Here is a 23,232-nt window from a genome sequence, read left to right on the forward strand (position 1 = left end):
CCAGCTGCCCTCCAAGGTGCCTCCGTTCTGACCTGTCACCTGACTGTGCTTTATCCTCGAAGCATTCACTGAAACCCTGGAGGCCCGTGACGACGAGTCACGAAATCACCTGTGGCTGTTTGGCGCCTGCATCCGCCAGCAGACGACCGATCTCCCTTTTCCCCTTCAGATCCCAAGACAATAAAAACTGGTCTGCTCTGATAGGGTCTTTTACCCGGAAAGTGTTATTTCCTAGCACACGTGTTTATGTCGGAATTGAAATGGTCTGGTAGTAACCTCAGTGCAGGGACCACCTGAGGTGAGGATGTTCGTGACCCGCCCGAGGCGGCCGCGTTCGCCACCTGCCTGCGTTAGACAAAGGGCATCAGGAGATCCTTACGGTTGGCGGTGCCTCGGGCTGCCGGTCCCAGGATGAGCCAGGCTGGCAGTCGGGCCCCGCTCGCACGGTCTCTGTGGGCCCCGTGGGCCCTGCGGCCGCACAGCCGCCCTCGGGGGCCTCCTCCAGCTGCAGCAGGCTGAGCTGCAGGGGCGAGCTCCCGCGGGACTGGAAGAGCAGCGGTGAGGTCCTGCCTGCGGACCCCGCGGCCGAGGGCAGGGCGGCCTGGGCGGTCACGCGCGACACGGGCAGCCCGCACTCTGCCAGGGCACACGTGTGCGGGTGTTTGGGGGATGAGGTCCGACCAGGGAACTCAGGCTGCGAGGCAGGAATCACCTCGGACGGCAAGTTCGGCTGGCTGGGGAAGAAAGCTGGGGGCAGGCTCGGGGTCACCGGGGAGAAGGAGCAGCTGGGTAAGACCAAGGCCACGACCGGGGGCAAGGGGCCGGCAGACGGTGGGGGCTGGACCGCCAACTCGCGCTGGGTGTCCACGGGCAGCGCGAGGCCGGCGTGGGGAGTTCCAGGTGCCGCTGCCACGGTCCCTGGAGCTGGCACTATCCCTGGGGCTGGAAACATGGGCAGGGAGTAAGCAGGCACCGGGGTGGGGAAGGGCATCGCGGGGCAGCTGGACTGGGATGTGTCCGACGGTGACCAGGCGGTGGCATTCAGGCCCACCAGCGGCAGCCGCTGGGGCGGGGGCCCCCCGGACCCAGGGCTCCCCGAGGAGTCTCGAGGCTTGACCCGTTTGGACTTAAGTTTTCTGTTCTTCCCCGTTTTTTTCCAAGATGAATCTATTCCAGAGGTATTTCTTAGTCCGGGAGCAGCTAAAATAATGGGAAAACAAGAGTTAAAACATAAAAATTATGTTATATATCCTGTTACGTCAATTTTCAGAGATTTGTAGGACCTCAGAAACCTGAAGGTGCCTCCCAGTTCAACAGTGAGTCCCACCCTCCCCATCGCCAGCCTGGGGATCTCGGGGCCACCACCCAGTCTTCCCGGATCCTCAGGAAAGTGAGAAAAATCAGGGCAAAACGTTAGGTTTTCATAAAACTAGATTCAATCCATTTAAAGGACCACCCTTTGTTGCGAGATCACATTCCTTGCTTTCTTCTCATATTAAAATGCCGTTTCTTTCATGAAGTAATAGTGACAAGTGGCATCAAGAACGTTTTATTTGTCCAGAACAGTAAGAAAGCTGGAAGTCCACGCTATTCCCCAAGGGCGGTTTGTGACACCTTAGAGGCAGAACCGCTGGTCTCATCTAACCTTATGTCAGTGTTACGAGCTTCATCGCTGCTGTTCCTAAAAAGAGATGTTTCCTGCTTAGAAAGCTTGTGATTCCAGCCCAGTGAAGTCAAAGGGCCGAAGGAACGCTCGCCCTTGGAACCAAGGTCTTCCTCTCTGATGGTGAGCGCTGCTGAGAGGGCCTTTCTCAGGAGACTGGAGGGGCTCCACCCAGTCACATACGGGACCCTGGGCATGTCCCCCCCCACCTCCCCTGGGCACCGGCCGGCGCTGGGAGTACTGTGGGCTCGGGGGTCATGCCGAGCTGTGGGGGGAGGGTGGGGTGGGCAATGGAACGGGTCTCAGGAACCTCAGCTTCTCCTCTCCTGTCACAGAGGGTAACTCTGGGCTCCTGCAGCAGGTGTGCGAGGACATCCCCTGGCGGCCGTGCCACACGATAAAGGCAAATGGGCCAGCCCAAAGCAGACTGCTAAGCGGGTGGAGGTTTTGCCATTCAGCCTCTCTGCCTGGTGTTCTTCCTACAGGAAATCTGCCCCCTACTGGGACCCGGAGCTACGGCACTGGGCTCCTGGGATGCCACACCAGGGTCTGGGAGGGGCTGCTGTGGACAGCTGTGCAGTCTGTGCACTGCACAAAATGCGTGGCCAAGGGGGCAAGAGGGGGCTGGAATTCTACGGTGGTGTGGACACCGTTTCCTGATTTCCACAGAGGTTCCCGATGTGCTGGCAGTAACCCTGGGTCTGGGGATAAACTCCTTAAGGAGTGTGTCAGCCTCTCACTTCTGGGACATCTGTTTCGGTGTGTCTGCCCAGAGACCAGGGGGAGTTGGGTCCTCATGGTGTGTGTCCCCTGGGCTCACTAGCTCTCAGCTCTGATCCCTGTGTCACGGCCTGGGAGCCCAGGGAAGAGGCGGCGTCTCTTACCAGCTTGGCCTTGTCAGTGGGGCCTGGGAAGGTGGCTGGGGGTTGGGAGCCAGGCTCCTGGACCAGAAAAGGGGCAGGGAAGCTCGTCTGTTCCACTTCATCCCTTGCCCGTTGACCACCTGATGGCTCTCAGCCTAAAGGGCAGCTTCACGCACCCCTGGGCTCTGTCGGGCTTGGAGTCGGCAGCCTGGCCCTGAGGCCGATCCACCAGGAGCGTACGTGCTGTGGGGAGGAGGGCGCCATTCCCTCCTACGGTGTCGTCCGGGGCTTGACACCAAACACCCCGTCAGTGCCATCTCCTTCTCTGGGCGGTGCATTAGCCCAGCTGGTCCTCTGAGGGTCCTGTCTGGGTGGGAAGGTGGGGTAGGGTCTCTTGCCCCTCAGAGTCACCCAAGCAAGAAATGTCTGGCATGGCAGCATAACTGCCCGCCCTGCGTTCCACAGGGGGCTGGGCTGGGACTGTCACCACTATTTACAGCACTGCTCCCTTGGGAACACAAAGTGACATCCTTGAGAACACCACTGGTCAAGTTCCAACAGCTTCTTACAAACCCACGTGTCCCAAACTGGGGACGTTTCGCCTTCTGAAAGCAGCGCTAGATTCAGTAACATTAAGAATAAAGTTAAAAACTAAATCCACTTTTAGCTCAGGTATTACCACCTACCTCTTTCATTCGACTGCCCCTTGCATCTGTCTTGTGAGTAGTAATGGCAGCGAGACTGGAAGACACTGAGCTTTCTTATTTCTCTGAACTTTAGCAGGAAACTCTGCTCCTCCCTCTGGGTGTGGGCGGCCAGCACTTCCTTGGTGAGGCCCAGCTTCCGGAAGGGCCCCTGCTCGTGGCCAAGGCTGCAGGGCAGCACGGAGCCCGCCAGGCAGTCCAGAGACCCGGGCCCACTGGCAGCATCTCCCACCGTCTCTGTAACAGAAGACGCACAGCTCTCATCTGCAAGGGCCCTTCTATTTTAAAATGGCTGAAAAAATGCACACCGCACCTATGAAGAATAGAAATCATTCGCACAGAAGATTCCTTCACGAGGCCCACAGCATGGGGATAAGATTCCTTCACGATGCCCACAGCATGCCCACAACATGATGTATTTGTTTAGCTTTCTGAGAAAGTTAATGACAAAAGGGGTAGGAAGCCCCATTACCCAGGGGCTCCGGGATCAGTCCTCTAAACTGGGGCACCTCGGGGGGTTTTCAGCCTCTGACGCTGCAGACACTCCAGGCTGTCTTGTGCTTTCAGAGCAAGAGGCTAAGGCTGGCGCACAGCCTCATCCTGGCTCAGGATCACGGGCTTGACAGTGTGGCCAGTGGAACTGCGGGTGCAGACAGGATGGGGCTGGTGGGACCACAGACCGTCCTGAAGGGGTTGGACATTGACTCTCTGATGTGTACTTCTGCCCTCATCACGCCCCCCTTCCAAGCAAAGAACGAATTCAGGATTCGTTTTACTTGTGGTATCTGAAGAACAGCTCAGTGTGACACCCTTGGTTGTCCTGCTATTACGACCCGCACTGGCTCCTGTCCTCACATGGGGAGGGCAAGGCTTGTAATCCCATCCAAGGAAGCGGGATGCTGGGCGGGGGCTCGTCCCCAGGCTTCTCTCGGCACCAACGAAGGGGGAGTCCTGGGACCCCTGCTTGGTCCTGGGAGGCCCCTCCGTATCGACACCTGAGCAGACACCTGTCACAGGTGGAGCCAGAGCGCAGCGGGGGCAGGACAGGCGTGGCCACCCCCGCCCGGCATTGCATGGATTTCCTGCACCCCTGTCACTGGGCTGTGTAGCTACCTCCACACTTGGATAAACTTAAAGAGAATCTGAGGACGGCAGTCGAAGCTTCTCATCTCTATCGTTCAAGTCCGATTCCTCCTGACATCACCCGAGGAGCAGCGCGCGTACCGAGCTCAGGCTGCGGCTTCTTGTCGCCCACGTGGACGATGGTGCTGCTGTAGCTGCACTGGCTGGTGAGGGACGCCACGCTCTGTGCCTTGCTGGGCAGCGTCAGTGAGGTCAAGTGCGTGCTGACGTCCGTGTGGCTGTTCACCTTGAAGGGTGACGCGGTCTCTTTATAAGGGAAAATGGAAGCAAGACACAAAAATGTGATAAAAACGTACTGTAGGGATGAGCCGCGTGGAGGCCTAGGTGGTGCCCAGTACCGGGGGCGGGGGTGGGGGCGGGGGGCAGCTGCAAGTCTGCACACGTCCTGGCAGGTGACACTGTGTCCTCAGGGGTTTATTCACGGGGGATGGCGGAGAGGAGGAGATTCTGAAATGGAAACGCCGCCGCCCTGACCTCCTGAGTCCTTTGGGAGGAGGGAGGCGGCAGGTGGCAGGTGACCACGGTGCCCTGGGTCAGGGCCTCTGCCGTGGGCCTGCGGGGAGGGCCGCCCGGCAGTCAGGAGCCCGTCTGCTGAGTGCAGGCAGGCAGGTGGCGCTCCCTCCCTGCGGGCTGGGCCAGACTCCACCAGGGCACGGCTGTCCGGTCGCCTGGGCTTCCGTCTACAATGGGAGACCCTACTTCTGATCCTGGTGGCGGCCGCCAGCAACGCCCTCATGTTTGAAGGGCCTGAGGTCTCATCTGACTCGTGGGGTCACTGACCCTCAGAGGCCAGGCCTCCTCTGAGACGCCCAAGAATGACAGCCCGAGAGGCCCCAGCCTCCAGCAGCCCCGCAGGATCCAGCCCTCAAAGCCCAGGACCACCTTTATCTCCAGCTCATAAGAAGTTCTGAGCTACTCTGGTCATGTAAAAAATAGCCTATACCCTAATACCGTGTCCCTGAAGCCACTCAGAATCCACCTGGAAAAAGGGGCTCCAGGACCTCAAATGATGCCTGATCCCACCAGAGAGGGTCTAAGTTATCCCGCAGTTAACAGCTCAAACGAACCAGGTACCTGCGGCATGTGGCCCGGGGCCGGCGGTGGCCTCACGCTTGTCGCTGGCCTTCCGCGTGGGGAGGTGTGCCGGGAACTCACACTTCCTCTTCAGGGTGGTGGCCTTGCTGCAGCTCTCCAGGTACCTGTGGGCGGGTGATAAAGGGCTTCATGTAACAGAGAGCCCCACAGCGTGAGCAGCTGGGCGGGGAGGGAGGCCAGAGGGCCGCACCTGACGACACTGTCCAGGCAGCTGATCTGCTGGTAGGAGCCCGCGAGCGGGCTCTTGAAGGCCAGCTCCTCCGGAAGGCCGGCCTCGGGCAGGCTGGCCCTGGAGCGGTCCTCTTCCGTGGCTGCAAGAGCTTTCATCTGAGCCGGGGAACTGCTCTGCATTTCTGGAGGAACGACAACATTGTTTTTTCAGTTAATCCTTGTTTTCCCCGGAGTACACTCTATACTTACAAAGCACCTAATTCTACCTAAAGATAAGGCTGGGGCCTCAGAATACGCTTCATGGACGCAGAGACCCGGAGACAGCCTGCTATTCATGCAGCACTGCTATGCCATCCGCAGGGGGGCCTGGGGGGCGCTCTCTCTGCGGCACTCGGTCCGGCCTGTCCCCAGGGTCAGGGACTCAGCAGTGGGAAAGGTCAGTTCTTCACTTGAACTCCTGAAACTTTCAGGGCCAATAAGATCACAGGCGCCTTATGGTCAGTGGACGCTCCGTGCCTTGGGGAGGGTCGGTCTTTTCAAACATGACTTGGCGGGAATAACAATTGTAACCATAATTGCCGGCAGTACAGCTTTCCGTCTCCTCGCCTCACCACGCTGAAGTCTCACTAAGGAAATGCTGGATCATTTGTTACCTGCAGCAGACGCGTTCTTTTTTTCTCCAGATTCATCCGGACAAGGGCTTTTGCTTTTGACCTTCTTACCATTTTTACAAATCTCCTGGAAGAAAAACACATCATTCACCCTGGGAGACCCCGCAGCCTTTGCCCCACCCTGGAAAGAGCAAAGCAGGATTAATCCCAGCAACAGCAGCAAGTTCTGAATGAGACCCGAGAGGCAGAACTAGAGACAGCAGAGTTTACGATTCGGAAGAATAGGAAGTAAAGGGAACGGCAGGTTACACTTTCTTCTTTCTAACCCTAACCCTACAGTTAACTCCTCACTTTTGCTTGATTGGCCTGTTAAATAATTTTCACCTGAACCTCTAGCCAGTCTGTGGCTGCCTCCACCCTTTCGAAGTTACACAACAAGTCCCAGGTGAGCCAAGTTCAGAGCAGCCAGGAGCAGGTGAGGTCGGAAAGGCTCGGCCCCGGCGAGGGCTGTTTCTAAAGTGCTCAGACATGTGAGTCACAGATGAGAGACAGAGGGGGACAGAGGGGGACAGAGGGGCACGTACGGCTCTCCTCCGGCAGGGGTCCTCCTGGCCGGTGCATTCGCTGGAGGAGGTCTGGCTCAGGAGGTGTTCGTGGGACCCGCTGCTGCCCAGGCTCCCGTAGCCGCTGGAGCTGCTGTGTGGGACAGGCTGGGGAGACAGCAACAGAAGGACTCTGGACGGGCCGGGGCGCGCCCGCCTTCTCTCAGAGGCGCCGCAACCTGCCCAGGGGCCCTCGGCGGGGGCCAGGTGGGGCCGGGCTTGGACCCAGGGTCAGGCTGCAGTGGGCTCCCAGGCTCCACCCGCGGGGCTGGTCCTGGATCCCAATCCCCAGGAGACTCCACCAACAGGGAGTCCATGGCCACGGGGCTTGGAAACAAAACAAGGTGCCTGACGGTTCCCACAGCCCCCGGAACCGAGAGGCAGGAGGCCACTCCTCGTGGGGCCAACGTGCTTGCAGAAATCTGTCTTGAGTGCTGTGTCCCCAGGGACAGGGAGGGGCGTCCTCAGTTCCCCCTGGGGCCAGCGCGACGTCCCGTGTTGCAGGGATGCCCCCCCCTTCCACCCACGGGGGTCACGTGTGGGCTGGCGCCTGGGACGTGGGCACTGGGCTGGGGTGCGCCCTTCAGCCACTTGCCCAGAGCTGTGGTTCAGACACAGATGCCCTGAATGTGCGAGGCGGGGGCAGCCCCCACGCGGGCAAGGCCCACGCGGGTGGGACAGAGACCACCACCATGCGCAGCAGGGCGCAGGGCAGAGCTGGAAGGAGAAGAAGGGCCTGAGAACGGGGGGTGGGGGGCCCCCAGGCCGCAGGGCAGCTCTGGGCTGCCTGCGGGGGCAGGAGGGAGGGCGTGTAGGCAGCACACCCACCTGCAGCAGCAGCCGGTGGATCTGCTCCGTGAGCTCCTGGGTGCCGGGCTGCAGGGCCTTCTCCTCCACGTGCGTCTGAGCCGAGAACACGTCCTCATTCAAAGGCCCCCTGCGTGGTTTTCATTTGTCTCTGTGAGTCGGGGCCCCGCCCTCCTCTCTGCAGACCCCCGGCCCGCCACCTGCCTCCCCCCCCTCACTGCTCTGCCTGAACGAGGCTGGGGCCCCCCAGGGGGCAGGGGGCAGGTCAGCACAAGCACGTGATGGGAGGTGACCGGGGTCCTGGTCTCCCAGCCCCCCGGGCACTGGGGGCACTCACACCCTGACTCTGTGTCTCCCGATGACGAAGGAGATCTGCCTGCTCCACGGGTTGATGAAGCTGGACCAGCTGGTGTCCAGTGTGACGTACTCCCCGTTCCGGGCACGGAACCGGATGGGGGAATAGTCGAAAGGCTGCCCGCCGGACTGCACGACTAGGAGAGCGAAAACAGAGTTCAGGGAGCGAAGAGATTCAACTGGTGTTCGCGGTACAAGAAAAGACACGTGGAGATGCACTTGATTCTGGAATCATCTGAAAACTTAGGAGGTGCCAATACCTCTTCAAAGCCACCACTTTCAATCTCCCATCTTGCTTTAAATTGCGACCGGGGACTGTTTGCGGCAGTGTCCTTACATGTTTTAGGACACACTTCCCTTCGAGCCTCACAGGTCTGCTGCCAGTGGGACGCTCAGTGTCACCTGTGTCGGTGAGGCCTGGGCTTGCTGGGGACATGTGTCGTCCAGCCCCTGGCCTGGGCAGACCACCCCCCAACCCCCCACCGCAGCTGACCCTGTCTCTCCTCCTCCCGCCTGCTGGCGAAGCCAATGGTAAAAGATGAGAGGCCGAGGACTCGGGCCGAGGGCGACTCTCAACCAACCGACAGCGCCGGGACTCAGGCCGGGGGCGGGGCACCCCTTGCCCGCAGCCCACTGGACCCCTCCCGGTGGGTGCTGACCTCGGGAAGACACCCCCAGAGTGCGCTAGCTTTGTCCATGCCCCCGGGAAGGACCGTGAGAAGGGGACCTACTCTTTTTGTGGATGGCAAGCATCAGGGGTCTGTCGCTGGGGTGCAGCTGCACGAGTACAGGGGTCTCGATCAGGTCCTGGGGCAGGTGGCCCAGGAGGGGGACCGCCCTGCAAAGCAAGTGCACACAGGGTCACGGCTGCGCTTCAGGACACGAGCCAGAATGCAGCCTCCCAACGGGGCAGCCGACCACCTCCAGGAACGAGTCCGACTCCAAATTCCCCAAAGACCAAAATGTGGGTCTCATGCTAGCAAAGAAACAGTCAGTCTTCTAACTAATTAGCACACAGACGACGGCAGCATCGCCGAGGGTCTGCGATAGGAAATAAGGCCCTACAAGTCCCTGCCCGTTACAGGCTCAGTGCTCTAGCTCTGCGTCTATTTCCTGAATTGATCATGACAATGTTGTTTTCTTCTCCTAAGACCTTTTTCTTGTTTTGTGTCGTTTGTGAGTTTGGCTAGATGTGGCCTGACATGGACTTTTTTTTTTAACAAGTTTGCTGGGACCAGGAAAACCCCGCCCATGTGCGTCTTTTCCAGCTCAAGGTGTTCTGCTCCAGCTCTAAGTGTGGTCGCTGTGTCCGGTCCAATTGACCACGGCTCCCCAGGAGTGGCCACCACTGGCTGGGGACCTTCGCTCTGTGCCTGTCAGGTCTTCCCTGGGAGCTGTTTTGCTTTCTGGGCAATGTCTTGCACTGAACTTCTGTAGTCCCCCTTCCCTCTGTCGTGTCCCGTCCCCTCTGTGTGTCCAGCACCCTGTGCCGTCCCCGCTCAGTTGCCATCCCCGCTTCTGAGCTGCAGCTCGGCCTTCCCCTTCTCAGGCCCGTCTTCTTTCATCCCAACAGCTGTTTTCCCAAACCCTTCTGTTCTGGTGGAGGATGTCCTCCTGCATCGTTAGAGTGAAGGCTGCCTCTTCTGTGTGGGGTGGAACTTCCTCACGGGCCCGGCGCCATTCTCGGATTCCCTCCTCCTTGTCTGAGGCATGCTCTCTGGGCCTCGTGTCTTCCTTTGCACAGGATGTACAGAATGTCCCTGGCCAAGGCCTGGCCGGAGGAGAGGGGGGAGGCCCGGCCAGCCTGGGCTCGTGGGCTGGGCTGCCCACTGGGCTTTGCTGAGGAAGGCTCTGCAGCCTGCTGGCCTGTAACGACCTGCTCACCAGCCCTCCTGCACACAAATGAGTGGGCACCTGGGGCAGCTGCAGACAGGAGTTCTTAGTCTTTTGGAGGAATAAAAATTATCCTGGGATTGCTACACAAATGCAGCTCCCAGTCCCCCACCTCCAAGATCTTGTTGGGCAGGGCTGGGCGGGGCCTGGGAACCTGCACCCGACGCTGTCCCTCCGGAGATTCTGCCGCAGGTGGCCGGCAGGGCACACCTGAGCAGTCAGGGGCTGGTGGAGGCTGATGGGCCCTGGCTGCCCAAGAGCAGAACTTGTCCAGCAGGCCCCGTGGCCTGCATCCGAGGGGGCACCTCGTGTCCCAGGCCAGGTGCCGGCTGCGAGGAGGTCCTGACCCTCCACGGATGCCACTGCATGAAGCCCAGCGTGTTTCCCGTGTGTCTTCCCAGGAGACTCCTCCCTGATCACACCGGCAGCCGCGGCATTCTCTGCGTCTTCGTGCGTCTGCCAGGAGCCAGGGGAGTCACACAGGGCCCCTGACCCGATGCCAGAGAACCCAGAGCCCTCTCAGAATGGTCAGTGCTCCCGACTGCAGCGGGGCCATGGGCACCAGCTACAGCACCCTGGGTGGGAGACGCAGGAGGGGAGTCTGAATGGGCTCTGGGCAGAGGTACGAGGTGGCCCCCTCCCTGTAGCAGCCTGTGGCATGCAGGCTGGGGGATGCACTTGTGCTGGGATCCTGCCAAGGGTGTCCTAACACTGCCCCAGGCACACGGTCCCTGGTTGTACCAGCCTTTACTCATGTGCCCAATTTTTGAAACGGGTTTATTAAACAAGGTAATAAAGACAGGCTCAGTTAGAATGATGACCAGCTCCCTAGAAGGCCCCATCTACACAGCGTCCATACCTTAGGAGGTTTTCAGTGTAATTCCATAATTATCTCATTGTCTATGTATAATTAAATGTTTTAATTGATTATTACACATAACATGCAGCCTTAGCTTTAGCGTCAAAAACATGAAAATTGATTGAGCTTTATTTAGTTATTAAGTAACTACCACGATAATGCTGAAACACAAAATATCTGGGGAGAGGGGGCGACCGGCTGCAGACGCGATACTGACTTCAAGGCCAGGACCGCGGCAGAGGCGAGCACTGGCAGGGGGACGGCGCCGCATCGCTTACCTTTCGTCCACGTCCTGGAACAAACAATTTGGCGAATGTGTGGTCGTAAAAATTCTCTTTTCAGGAGGGATTCTAGGGGCTGAAAGAAAAGAATTTTGCACGGATTTCTGATTCTAAGACATACGTACTTTATGTAGTCATACTACAACTACTGGAAAACACCACGTGTTGATAGATTCAGAATGATGGGTAGCTAGAGAAAAAATTAACAGTGGACTCTGAACAACAGAGCACGTCCTGAAGGGTGAAGAACAGACCCTACGCTTGGTGACCACCAGCCAGGCTTCTCAACTTCTTAGGGGACCAGTTTTAGTCTAGAAAGCTAGGAATTGCCATGTTAGCAGAACCACGTGGTGAGGTTTTGGCTTCTTTCAGCAAAATCCTGCTGGAAGGCCGTCTTCATGATGTTTAAGATCCAATGATAGTGAACTGAACAGATTATCTTTTTTAAAGGAGTAAAGTATTTGGATTCAAAATTCTCAGCAAACGTCATTGTATTGGGACTTCACAGTTTCTAAGGTGGGCAGAGGTGATAAGAGTAATTTTCATAAAGGAAGTCACATATGCAGAATTTTCCTCAACTACCAAATTCATGGGCAAAACATTCAAAATTCCAAAACTTTTCATTCTTGAAGGAGATGCTGATCATGCTGAGATCTGAGTAACCCCTCTAAACCTTTACTGAATATTTAGAAGAGAATGTTCTATATGTGGGAATCCAGCAAACATCTGAAAGAAACTCATATACCTAAAACATTTCTATCACTTTTAAGAAATGCCTTTTTAAAAAAGACATCATTAACCACTGAGAGACAATTATAAGTACAATTAAACCTGGACTAAACTGGACCCCTGTGGTTCAGGACTTACAGATGGCCCTGCTTCCAGAGAATTTTGAAATCTCGTGACTTGCTGAGTCGCCATGGCGAGGACCTAGGTTCCTGGCCAGGTCTCGTGGCCAGCACGAGGCCGTGCCACGAGAAAGCCTATGAGAAGGGGCTGCTGGGAGGATACCAGCAGCGTGGCAAAGCGCCTTGGGTCCTTTGGGAGGGGTGGCCTGAGGAGCCAGCAGGTCCAGAAAAGGACACCAGGTGAGGTAAGCCTGCTGTGACGACTGGGTTTCTACAGGCAGAGGTGGAGGGGAGGAGCCCTAGGGGAGGAAACAGCAGGACAGAGACTGGGGGTCAGGGGAACGCTGGACTCTGGAGGCTCCACAGCTGGTCCGCAGAAGCCAGGCCGTACCGGAGGGCGGGACGTCCAGCAGGAGGTGGGATGGACCAAGGTGAGCAGGGAGGAATGCCCAGCACTTACTTCTTAGGCGGTGGCTGCTTTGGGGTTCCGCACCTCAGAGGCCGGGGAGTGCGAGGACAGAAGGGACGTGGGCCCTGGACCCATCGAGGCTACGTGGACGGAAGGCCGTGGCCAGGGAAAGGTGAAGGCACCCACGGTCCAGTGACGGGCTGGACCCAGGTGAGAGATGCCAGGGCCCGGAGCCTTTAGCCGACAAGGGGAGGTGGTGTGGATGGGACTACAGGGAGGGCCCGGTGACAAAGGTGGGTGCCAAGTCTTGAGGGAGATGGAGGCCCTGCCCGAGGCTGGGGAGAGGCAGGGGCCGGGAGCCCACCTCACACACGTATGTGAACCACAGGAGGAAGGGAGGGAGTGGCCTGGGCCAGCCGTTACCTTCGTAGCCCGAGTGCACCCTCTCTGCCAGCAGCACGCAGCACAGCTGGCTCTCGGTGCCCTGCTGGTCGCGCACCTGGGCCAGGTAGGGCGTCATGCGGAACGGGTGGTAGCGGATTTCGCTCTCGTGGTTTTTGCCGACACTGCGGAGGAGGGCACGACGAGAGGTTTGGGATTACGACCGAAGGAGTCCTCCTTTATTGCGGGTTACCTCGCCCCCAGCGACAGCTGTTACGTCTCAGCAATCCTTTTATTTATTGCATGGACGCCTGCAGAGCAGAGCCAGGCCCCTCACCTGGGGACCCAGGCCGAGCCGCACGTGCTCCCTCGGTCTGTGGTCTGTGCCTCCGTCCCGCCCGAGGGTCTGGAACCCCCAACCCTGCTCCTCTGTCCTCACCCTCAGACGTCCGGTGACAGTGAGGGGTCAATTGGAGAGTCACCGGCCTGAGTCATGGGAGCTTCAGGGGCCCTTCTCTGGAGTAGTTTGCATTTTAATTGGGGAGAGGATGCTGCTCCAACGGGGGGTCCCAGCCCCAGCTTCCGAGGGTGCCAGTGTCTGGCCAGGGTCACTCCTGATACCGCAGCTGCATGCTCAACTGGTCACGCGACTTGGGGCCAAAAACCTGTTGGGAAAGCTACGGGGCTCTCCCTGAAAAAAGGTACACTCGAACCAAAGGCCACACATGCTTCTGGGGTCCTCGCGGACCACGGGGTTCATGCCTTCCCAGGTGGGGGCTGCCGGCCGGTTTCCTGGGTCACGGACAGCAAATCCGGGCTCCCCAGGCCGACACTCCCCCAAGGAGCAGGCAAAGCGCTCCAGCGTTGACCAGGCTGTCTTAATATCTTGTGCACATTTAAAACACGGCTCGGGAATTCCCTGGCGGTCCAGTGGCTGGGTCTCGGCGCTTTCACTGCCGGAGACTGGGTTCAATCCCGAGTCAGGGAACTAAGATCCCACAAGCCAAGTGGCACCCCCCCTCCCCAAACAAAACAAATAACTCCGCTTGTGGAAACGTGTCTTCACGCGGACTTTCCAGGAACACTCATGCTATGTGGCAGAGATGCTCCTGCAGCACCTCAGCCCCAAAGAACGGGGCCTGGGCAGGCTTGTGGCCTCGGCTGGCGGCATGTGGAGGGCACCCCTGCACCTCCTCCGCCTTTGCGAGAGGCCCTCATGATGAAACGTCTGTGCAATGAAATTCAGGAAAACCTGGGCTTACCTGACGCGGCAAAAGAAAGATTTCTCCTCCACGCATTCTTGAGTAAAAGAGTCTAAAAGAAAAGGCCCCAGTCACTCACCCAGCTACACCCTGACCAGGGACAGTGCTCTTACTTCCCACAGACCAGGCAGAGGCAGGAGGATCGAGAGTCAAGGTGGGATGCACGTTTACCTGGCGCTGAGCAGAGCCCTTAGGTCAGAGACCTTGTACCACAGTTCTGACTAAGGAGAAATCTATTTCACGAGTGTGCACTCACCAAATTATGCCGTGCGAAAAGCGCTGCTACAAACACACTAATTAACGACCAATTTAACTGTGGAAGACGTACTGACTGACGTGCAGAATTTTTGCATATAAAGCCCTGGACATTTCAACCTACATATTTTGGGGGATATTTAATTCTAATAGAAGCAACTCAGGGCATTTCACAGCTTACATCAATCCTTTTCCTAAATATTAACTTACTTTAAAATTTAAAATGTCTAGTAAAAACACGAGTTCGACTGGGTGACCTCATCAGAGATGACAGAATGGTGTTTCCACAATAAACGCATTTTAGAAAAAGAAATCTTAGACTCTGGTCTTTCAGGTAAAGCTTCCTCTACTCAAAAGAAATGAGGAGAAGTAGATGATTGCTGGTTGGGGAAAATGATATAAAATTTCCGGCCTGGAAAGGCCTTCAAGAAGTCACCTGGTCCTTCTTTTCTATTCAGACAAAAATTCAGTGGCAAGCATCCTGGGGAGATGGTGCCGGCCTGTTCGTGCTGTGAATCCACACGCAGAGCTGCCTCCCTCCACGCAGTGACCCAGCATTGACAGGTCCGAGTAACGTGCACCACAAACTTTAGCGATCTGACCGCACAGCCCTTGGGCTGGGACTTTGGGAGAAAGCAGACAGCTCTACCTCTGAAACGCCAGACGAGTGTCTCCTTTAATGAGCCAACCCTAAAGCAAACTGCGCTTCTGGCCCCGGGCTGTCTGTTGTCAGGGAGGAACAGCTGCTGAAAGGTGGCTGTGACTGTGACGGCCCCGCTGCCGGCTGCCTGGGAGCACCATGGAGTGGAGGGACCCAAGATCCAGGAGGTGTGACAGTGGGCTGAGGAGCGTTTCGACGTGAGCAGAGATGCTGACCCAGGAGCCAAGGACGAGATGGGAGTCAGCTTTGGGTGGCGCGGCCAGGGCTGGCTCTTGGTGAAGATCACGACTGAGGCCCAGCTGTTCTGGGGGGACTCCCGGCCCCGTCCGCTTCCTGCTCGTCTCTCGTGGCTTCTCCTCTTTGGGTCCATCTCAGCTCTGAGCAATCGGAGCCCACCGAGGAGCTGATGACGGCCAAGGTGTAGGTGGACGGACGCTGCAGGACCTACGCTGTCGGCCACCTGGTCACTGAAAGGCCTGAGCTGGTGGGGACCCTCTTCTCTCCAGTACCTTCTGCCAGGACCCCGTGCCATGTTTCTGCTGAGACTTGTCTGGTCAACCGGTCCCCTCCTGCACCCACTCATGTGAAGGCCCGTGCTGGTCACGAGAGAGCTTCCATGCCTTCCAGACGCAATGTCTCCCCAACCATGTTGCAGGAGGACAAGGACACACGACACTTGACCGTGAGAGCCCTGTGGCCAGGAACATGAGGGTGGGTGGGGGACCCGAGGTCCGAGGAAGCAGCCACCTGGGCGCAGACTGGAGCCTGAAGTGCCTGGAAGGCCGGGGTCTGAGCCCGGGAGGATGGCGCGGCCTCTGGTGGAGGTGAAGAGCCCCCCGCTATGCTGACATCGTTGCACCACCTGCAGAGAGCCTTCCAGATGTACCTCCGTCCTTCCCCCGACCCTGCAGCCGCATGTCCAGACTCCAGCTCCGATCAACTTCCTTTCTAAAATGCCTGACATGTCTTAAAATCTTCTGAAGCAGTATTCCCTTTCTGAAATTTATGAGAAGACTTTTTTCTCTCTCTAAATGTATTCTGAGCAAACCACCTTTAATCTTGCACCTGGACAAACAGGGCAGCCTCAGGGCCCTCCACGGGGACCTACTGCAGGCCTCCAGCGGAGGGGAGGTGGGCAGCAGCCCCACGTCGGGGGCGGCCCCGCCCGGCCCCTCCCCACGCTGCCTGTGGAGGAGGACAAGGCAGCCCGGCCGCGGGGCCCTCACCTGCTCGGTGGCGGACACTCCAGGGCGGCAGCTTGCACGGCGTGGTGCGGCTGTGGAACACGCCCACGTCGTGGGGCGCCAGGAACTCCACAAACTTGGTGTCGTGGAAGGTGCCCCGCTTACAGTGGAAGATGGAGACCACTTGGTCAGAGATGTACAGGATTTTCCCGGTCACCAGGGACACGGCCGCAGCAAACATGTCCTGGAATGGAGAACACGACTCTGGTGAGGCCGGGCTGGAGGGGACTGGACAGGTCACCCTCCCCAGAGGGCAGAGAATCGGGGCTGACAGACGGGAAGGGAGCAGGACGCGTGAAGGGTCAGAGGAAGCCTCTGGGCCCCTCTCCTCAGCCCTGACGAGGATAACTGCCTCCCCTCTTACATATACTGGGGTCCCAGGGGGATATTATCTGAAAAAACACATCAGGGCTCCACCGCCAAAAGGAACCCCAGCTGTGCTGATTCCCTGCAGCTGTCACCTGCTCCGTCTTCTGGGCACGGAGCTCCCTGGCGTCCAGCCTGGGTGATTCGGGAGGGGGAAGGGGGCCTCTTCCTCTCTCTCCCGGGGCTCAGGGCTGCCTGGCGGGCTGGAGGCCTCAGGCCCCCTGGCCCACCACGGGCTCTCCCCACGCTGGCTGGCCCTCTGAGCTCGGGGTGGGGCTCCCTGGGGGTTAAGCTGCAGGGAGGGCACGGGAGGAAAGAGATGGGAAGGGCCGGGCAGTCCCATTCTGCAGGCCATCACTGCTGCGATTCCGCACCTCTGGGTCCCCACTTGCCCTCTGGTTTCCTCTCATTAATTGAGAACTGGGGGTAACTCCCTCCCCTTCCCCAGACCTCCAGGGAAGCCTCACCTTTATGGGTTGCTTAAAAATGCATAAGCGCCCGCCCTGCAAGTGAACTGACAGTCACCTAGTGTGTCCCTTCCCCCCACCCCCCCTCAGTCAAGGGGGGCTCACTCACACACACTCGGGGTGTGGGGTGCAGTCAGCGCACGAGGACAGCCTCAGAGAACAGCGCAAGTCGGCAACACGGCCGCCACTTCGGAATCCCTGACTTTCTTTTCTTTTAAGGAAGGAACTCATTTCCTGAGACTCCCCACCCTGCTGCTATGGAACCGAGGTTCAGCCAGCTCCCCTGGGTGAAGACCTCGGCCACCTGAGCTGAGCCTCCTGGGGGAAGACTTCGCTCGTCAGGACACTTACCACGTTTTTCACAATGAACTCGGAGGTGACGCTCTCGATTTCTTCCACCGTGCAGGAGGGCACGTGGGCACTGCAGGGGTGGTCCTCACTGGACATCAGCAGCTGGTAGTACTCCTCACTGGCTGTAGGCGAGACCAAGGGGAGGGCTGAGGGCGGCCCTAACTCATGGCTGGGCTCTACCTTTCCCATGAGAAAGTGGGCACAGAACACAGAGAAATGTGAAGGCGAGACAAACAGACATCCGGGATTCTTTTCCCTGAAAAATCAGAAGGCCTTTGATTACAGAAATTTTTAAAACGATAAAGACACATTCTTTTCGGTAACACGACCACACGGTTCTGCCTAAGCCTCACTTTCCCCAAAGGCCTGTAACCGCGACACAGCATCAATGTTTCCGCGCAGGGCAGCCGTGGCAGCCCCTGCATCTGCTCCCTCGGGGGTCAGACGCTCCCATCCGGACAGAATCGACTCTTAGAAACACCGGGCATGAGAAACAACCCTGTTTTCAGAATGAACTGCTCAGAACAGAACTGAAGACGAGGACCACTCATCCCGGGACACCCCGTACAGGGTGACAAAGCTATCTCCACCCAGAGGGGAGCCCTCAGGCGAGGGGAAGCCAGGATGCCCGACTTCAACAGCTAAACCGTGCTGAGGTGACCCCCGGCGTGGGTGTCCTGGGCCTGGTCTCCGGGGATGGGCTGTTGGCAGAACAGTGCACTGGAGATGCCGGTGCTCCCTCCACAGCGGTGCGTTCCTTACCTGCCCCGGAGACAGAGGCACCTGCGTTTACCTGAGACCCAGGGAAGGGGCCCCAGCTCAATGGAAGGGCCAGCCACAGGAGCAACTGAAGGAAGACCGCACGCTATTGGAAGTTACGGCAGGGACCTGGAATTTATGCAACGTAAAGCGGCTTGATGACGCAAGTCCTTTGGAATCTGCAGTGTGTGTTGGTGGTTTCCTGCACTGCATCTGTGAAGAGTTCTGCACACACATCTCAGGTAAAAGCCTCAGTCGATTCCACTGACCGGCTCTGAAAGCTCTTACGAGTTCTTCTACCCAACAGTAAAACCCGAACATACCCCAGAGGTAAGCAGGACTCGGATCACGTGGGTCCTGTCACTGTGTGCCTGTGACGGAAAGGGGGCGCCTGGTCCCGCCTGCCCGCCCTCCTGGTGCAAAGACCACCACGATGGAAATTCACGTATTTTTAGAAAAACGAGAGATGAACTGCCCAAGGTCTTGAATCTGAAGCAGCTCGAAAATACTGTCCTTTAAGGATAAGATCAGGCAATACCCTCCTTGTATCTTCTCCTTTTTTTTTGTTGCTGTTTGTTTCCTTTTCTTCCCCCTCACGTTATTTTGTTTTGTTTTGTTTTGTTTTTCTTCGGTACGCGGGCCTCTCACTGCTGTGGCCTCTCCTGTTGCGGAGCACAGGCTCCGGACACGCAGGCTCAGCGGCCATGGCTCACGGGCCGAGCCGCTCCACGGCATGTGGGATCTTCCCGGACTGGGGCACGAACCCGCGTCCCCTGCATCGGCAGGCGGACTCTCAGCCACTGCGACACCAGGAGAGCCCCCCCCCACATTATTTTTTAAAGGAGGGGCAAGCCCTCAGCTAAATGCTGGGGGCTATTCACGTCGCCAGCGTACACACACGTCACAACTCTCCAGCCAGAGCCTGGAAGGTGCTGGACATTCCTGAACGTGACCTGACCCCAGCCCCGGGCACGAAAGCTTCATGTTGTAAATAGGTTTCTTTTATCAGCTGGTTTTCTACCTGCTTTTTTTTCCTCTAAAAGTACAACAGAAAACTTCCAATGAACTGAGATTTCCAACCAGCTGAGATTTCATCAGACTTCCCCAACTTCCTTCTGCTACTTCAGGACTGAAATTTAGAAAATCAACACAACTGAAGCTCTAATTTGGGGAGACGTGAAACCGACTTCTACAGGTTGGAACAAACATGTGAGGCGGACGTACCTTTCACCTGCTTCACGCTCCTCAGGGCGTACTTGAGGGTCAACAAGGTGCTGGCCTTCCCCTTGGCCCTCTTGTCCGCAGGGAGGTGGACCTTCAGCTCCTTCAGCGTTTTGATCAGCTCTTTGTGGGCATCCACTTTGGTGGACTGCTCGCTGCTACGGAGTTAAAGAAAAACGTCAGTACCCTAAGTGCCCTTTTCGGAAGAAACGTGCCTCTGGTCCAGTTTCTCCACCAGGGCGTGAGGACACTGTGGTCCACGTGGTCCTGGGTGGGCATGCAGGATGCAGCAGCCCCCAGCAGCTGTGACAACCACGAATGTCTGCAGACATCGCCTCGTGTCTCTCACGGGGAGAGGAACTGCCCGGGAGAACCAGTGTTCTGACCCAGGTGAATGCTGGAGGGTGCCCTCCCCCCTGCTGGTCCACCCACAGCCCGGCCAGCAGGCCTCACTGCTGAACTCTGCCTACCCCCATCTCAGACAGAGAGGGAGACAGCGACGGAGACCCCAGAGGGCAGCACAGTGGCGTCCTGGGGCGAGGACATAAATGACGTGTGAAGCCTTGGAGAGGAAAGGGGGTTTATACGGAGGATCTTCAAACTCAAGGACGTGGAAGGGGCAGGAGGAGGGGCAGGCGGCACTTACTGGGGGAGATGGGCCTGTTTAGACAGAGGGCACCGAGAGAGTGACGGGGTCAGGCCTCTCGGGTGGTGATGGCAAAGGCCCCATATGCCCAGGACAGAGATCAGGATTTTGCTCCAGTGGGGATGTGAATATGAAATTAAGGACACGTTTGTTACAAACACGTAAAAAAAAGTGCATGTTCCAGATACACGTCCAAGACGCAGACAAGGTCTGCTTAGCGAGAGCTGAGCAGCTACAGGTCTGGGGCAACATCAGGGGCTGTGAGCGGCCCGTGGGGACGGTCGTCTGAAAGGGCGCGGCTGGGCTCACAAGGCAGACAGCTGCTCAGACTAACAGGTTCTAGCAGAAGCCTGAAAAAAGTTGCATCACCCCCAAAACCTTATCTCATGACAAATCTTTCCATCTCTCTAAAGGCTCTAAACTGAGGGAGTTCTAATTGGTCTTACCTGCAGCCACTTGTGGACGGGTGGTGCTCAGACTTCACCATCATCACGCTAAATGTACCTGGACTAAAAGAACAAAAAATAAAGGCCAAACTCAGAAGAGTGTGTCCATCCACTTCTCCCCCCATCCACCCAGCGATGACGGGCTGCATTACACCACAGTAAGTCAATTAGGAAAAAATACGAGCTTAAGAGAAAAAGAACAAGAAACCTCTGGACACTGGAGAAACTAAGTACTGGGGGATATAAACCCAAGACTAGAGGAGAAGTTCGCTTTCTATAAACCACAGGGCGTCGGTTCAGTAGCTGCTCGAGGGGTTCCCTGACTCTTCCGCCTCCCAAGATCTGGTCACCGTGCTACGTGTCTAGCTACTGGCGGTCTGACACTCAAAATCACCGTCATAAGGAAGGACAGACCCTAGCAAATTTTAGTTATTCTGAGTCAATAAGATTTTCAGAAGTCTTAAAAAACTTGGTCATCAAGATTTAAAGACTGCAAAAGTAATCGCAATAGCACGGAATGAGACACTGAGAAAACAAATGCCCAGCCTCGCCTTGGGGGCCTCAGACACACCCACCCCTGGCAGGTGCCGGGCGGCCCCACCAGCATCCCCAGCTCCCGGCCGCTCTCGTCACAGTTGCTGCCCCGTGAGTCCCGCCCCGTCGAGCCGTTCTCGTTGGTTTCATTCCCGCTTGTGCCATCGCTCATGTCCACGTCCTCCTGGAGGGGGGCTTGGCTGGGCCAGGGCTCCACAGGCTCCTTGGAAGGGTCACCGGGGCTGGGGACGTAGTCAGCGCATCCGTTCATGCCGGCTCCTGAGTGATGCTGGCAAACGAGAGAAGGTCATCAGGTTCAGGGGGCAGGGGGTCGTGCGGCCATCAGGCGAAGCGTCCCGTGGGAATCTTTCTCCACGTTTCGCTGGAGGAGCCGGCAGGAGGTGCCGTCAATCGTGGGTCTTCTGCGCTCGTATCCACAGGGCTCCCACCTGCCATGAACTGCGAAGGCGCGTGAATCAGGTGGCCGCTGCCTCAGACACCAAGTTGCTGACGGCCTCCCCAGGCAGTGTGCAGGGGCAGCGGGGTTCAGAAATCTTGGCCATCACAAGTTACAGGAGGCCCTGGAACCAGGCTGTGGGCAGGGGCAGAGCCTGGAACCAGGCTGCGGGCCAGGGAGAAATGTGGCTTCGGGGAGCAGGCGTCACTGCGTGAGGAGGGCAGAGCGGCGGGGGCCCTTACAGCAGCAGGGGGTCCGGGCACAGGGGGGTCCAGCCGAGCGAGAGGGGTGGGGAGGTGGAGGGACCAGTACGAGGCCGGCGTGGAGTTATCTGGGATTGACGAGGAGCCGCTGGAGCACTGGAAGCAGAAATTCCTATAACTTCGCTTGCTTTTGGACAGCAAGTTTAGCTTTGGTGCTTTGCGGGTAGGTGGATGGAGCGGGGCTGAAATGAGAGACCGACCGGCCACAGGCGGGGATGAGTAAAGACAGGGAGTAGCCAGGGCAGGAGGGGTTGACCAGAAGCCTAAGGACGGGAGACTTAGACGTCACAGGGTAAAAGCAGGACCTGGGATGGTGTCCCCCTGCGAGGTCCCGGGAGGAAGCAGGCACTCATGCACACCAGCGGGGAGGTCGAGGAAGGCCCGGCATGAAAGGGCGTGGTCAGGGTTAAGGAAACTACAAATGATGTGCAGCTCGGGGGCAACCGGTTAGGGGGAGGGAGCTGTTACCTTCTCTGGGCCTGGAGGGGCAGGAAGAGGAGGGCTACTGAAACCAGAGGCGCCCAGACAACCTGCGGCCCGTGGGGGGCATCAACCTCCTGAGCTCGGAGGTCAGGAAGCCGGAAGGCAAAGGGACCCACTGACACAGTCTCCAAAGGCCAGCCTCGGTCACCGAGCAGCGGGGGAAGATCTGGAGGCCCAGGCAGCGGCGCCTTCACCGAGGGGGGTCCCCAGAAAGCAGAATGTGCCCCTGCAGCTTCCCTGCGCTCAGGCACCTGGACCAGAGGCCGCAGGGAGGCCTCTGTGGACACTGTGCTGAGGATGTGTAACCCTCATGATCGCCATCCACGGCGCACCAGCATTCCCTTCCAGGGATGGGCAAACAGGCCGGTGAGCTGCCCGAGGCCACATACAGCAGGAGACAGTGCCGGATTCAGGCTCCGTCACCCGCCAAAGATGGGGACCCGCGCAGAACCCAACCACATTACGCTTTGGAAAACAGCAGGTCCGATCAGACCCTGTCTTGTTCATGAACCAGATAAACAGAAAAGAGCCAACATGCAGCTTCTGAAAAGAAGTACAATGAAGACAAGATGCACACAACCTCCACGGCACGAGGAAACAAGCAAATTTAGGACAGCACCAACTCTGTACCATAAGCGAAAGTCAAAAAACGACGGATTCGATGAAACACGTAATGAAGGATGAGCTAAAGCCGCAGACTGAAGTGGAAATGTCACATTACAACAGACAATTAGAAAGCTAAAGTTCAGACTCAGCGACGGGAGGATGAGAGTGAGAAACCTTTTAAACACGCCCAGGGAAAGGGCTGATGTTAGAGGCACATTGTTACCTGCAGATAACATCTCTTTCTGAAAAAGACACCGTAGCAATGAAACAGAAACTACAGTGAAAGATACACGTGAAGGAAACCATCCTGGAGGCAGAGCTGCAGCTGCGCGACTCCCTGAGGACCAGGCAGAATTATGTGAGGAGTGTCAAAGCCCATCCATGTCCTGATGAAAATGATGCTTTCAAGAAAAAAGAAAATTCTACCCACATCCCAACAGGAAAAACAGGTTACCTGCAAGGATGCTAAGTCACGCTACTCTTGGACATCTCTGCTGTAATGTTAAATTTTCAGAAGATAAAGTCTC

At 57.5% G+C, this 23,232-nt stretch overlaps 1 protein-coding gene across 1 annotated transcript in view; it reads right to left on the reverse strand.

Annotated features, from left to right (window-relative positions):
- PER2 (period circadian regulator 2) overlaps positions 1-23,232 on the reverse strand; it is a 40,398-nt gene that overhangs the window by 8,003 nt on the left and 9,163 nt on the right. Inside the window, exons 2-19 of the mRNA XM_004262543.3 lie at positions 20,938-21,185; positions 20,363-20,425; positions 19,274-19,428; positions 17,291-17,412; positions 16,089-16,290; positions 13,947-13,998; positions 12,727-12,869; positions 11,044-11,122; positions 8,745-8,851; positions 7,997-8,150; positions 7,681-7,789; positions 6,835-6,960; positions 6,293-6,377; positions 5,659-5,821; positions 5,448-5,572; positions 4,455-4,619; positions 3,213-3,467; positions 380-1,200 (exon numbers count right to left, since the gene is read on the reverse strand). Of these exons, the coding sequence (XP_004262591.1) occupies positions 380-1,200; positions 3,213-3,467; positions 4,455-4,619; positions 5,448-5,572; positions 5,659-5,821; positions 6,293-6,377; positions 6,835-6,960; positions 7,681-7,789; positions 7,997-8,150; positions 8,745-8,851; positions 11,044-11,122; positions 12,727-12,869; positions 13,947-13,998; positions 16,089-16,290; positions 17,291-17,412; positions 19,274-19,428; positions 20,363-20,425; positions 20,938-21,167 (3,156 nt within the window). The 5' untranslated portion in view covers positions 21,168-21,185. The remainder of the gene's footprint in view (positions 1-379; positions 1,201-3,212; positions 3,468-4,454; positions 4,620-5,447; positions 5,573-5,658; positions 5,822-6,292; positions 6,378-6,834; positions 6,961-7,680; positions 7,790-7,996; positions 8,151-8,744; positions 8,852-11,043; positions 11,123-12,726; positions 12,870-13,946; positions 13,999-16,088; positions 16,291-17,290; positions 17,413-19,273; positions 19,429-20,362; positions 20,426-20,937; positions 21,186-23,232) is intronic.

The sequence above is a fragment of the Orcinus orca genome, chromosome 7 (genome assembly GCF_937001465.1).
Source record: "Orcinus orca chromosome 7, mOrcOrc1.1, whole genome shotgun sequence".
NCBI classification, from domain to species: Eukaryota; Metazoa; Chordata; class Mammalia; order Artiodactyla; family Delphinidae; genus Orcinus; species Orcinus orca.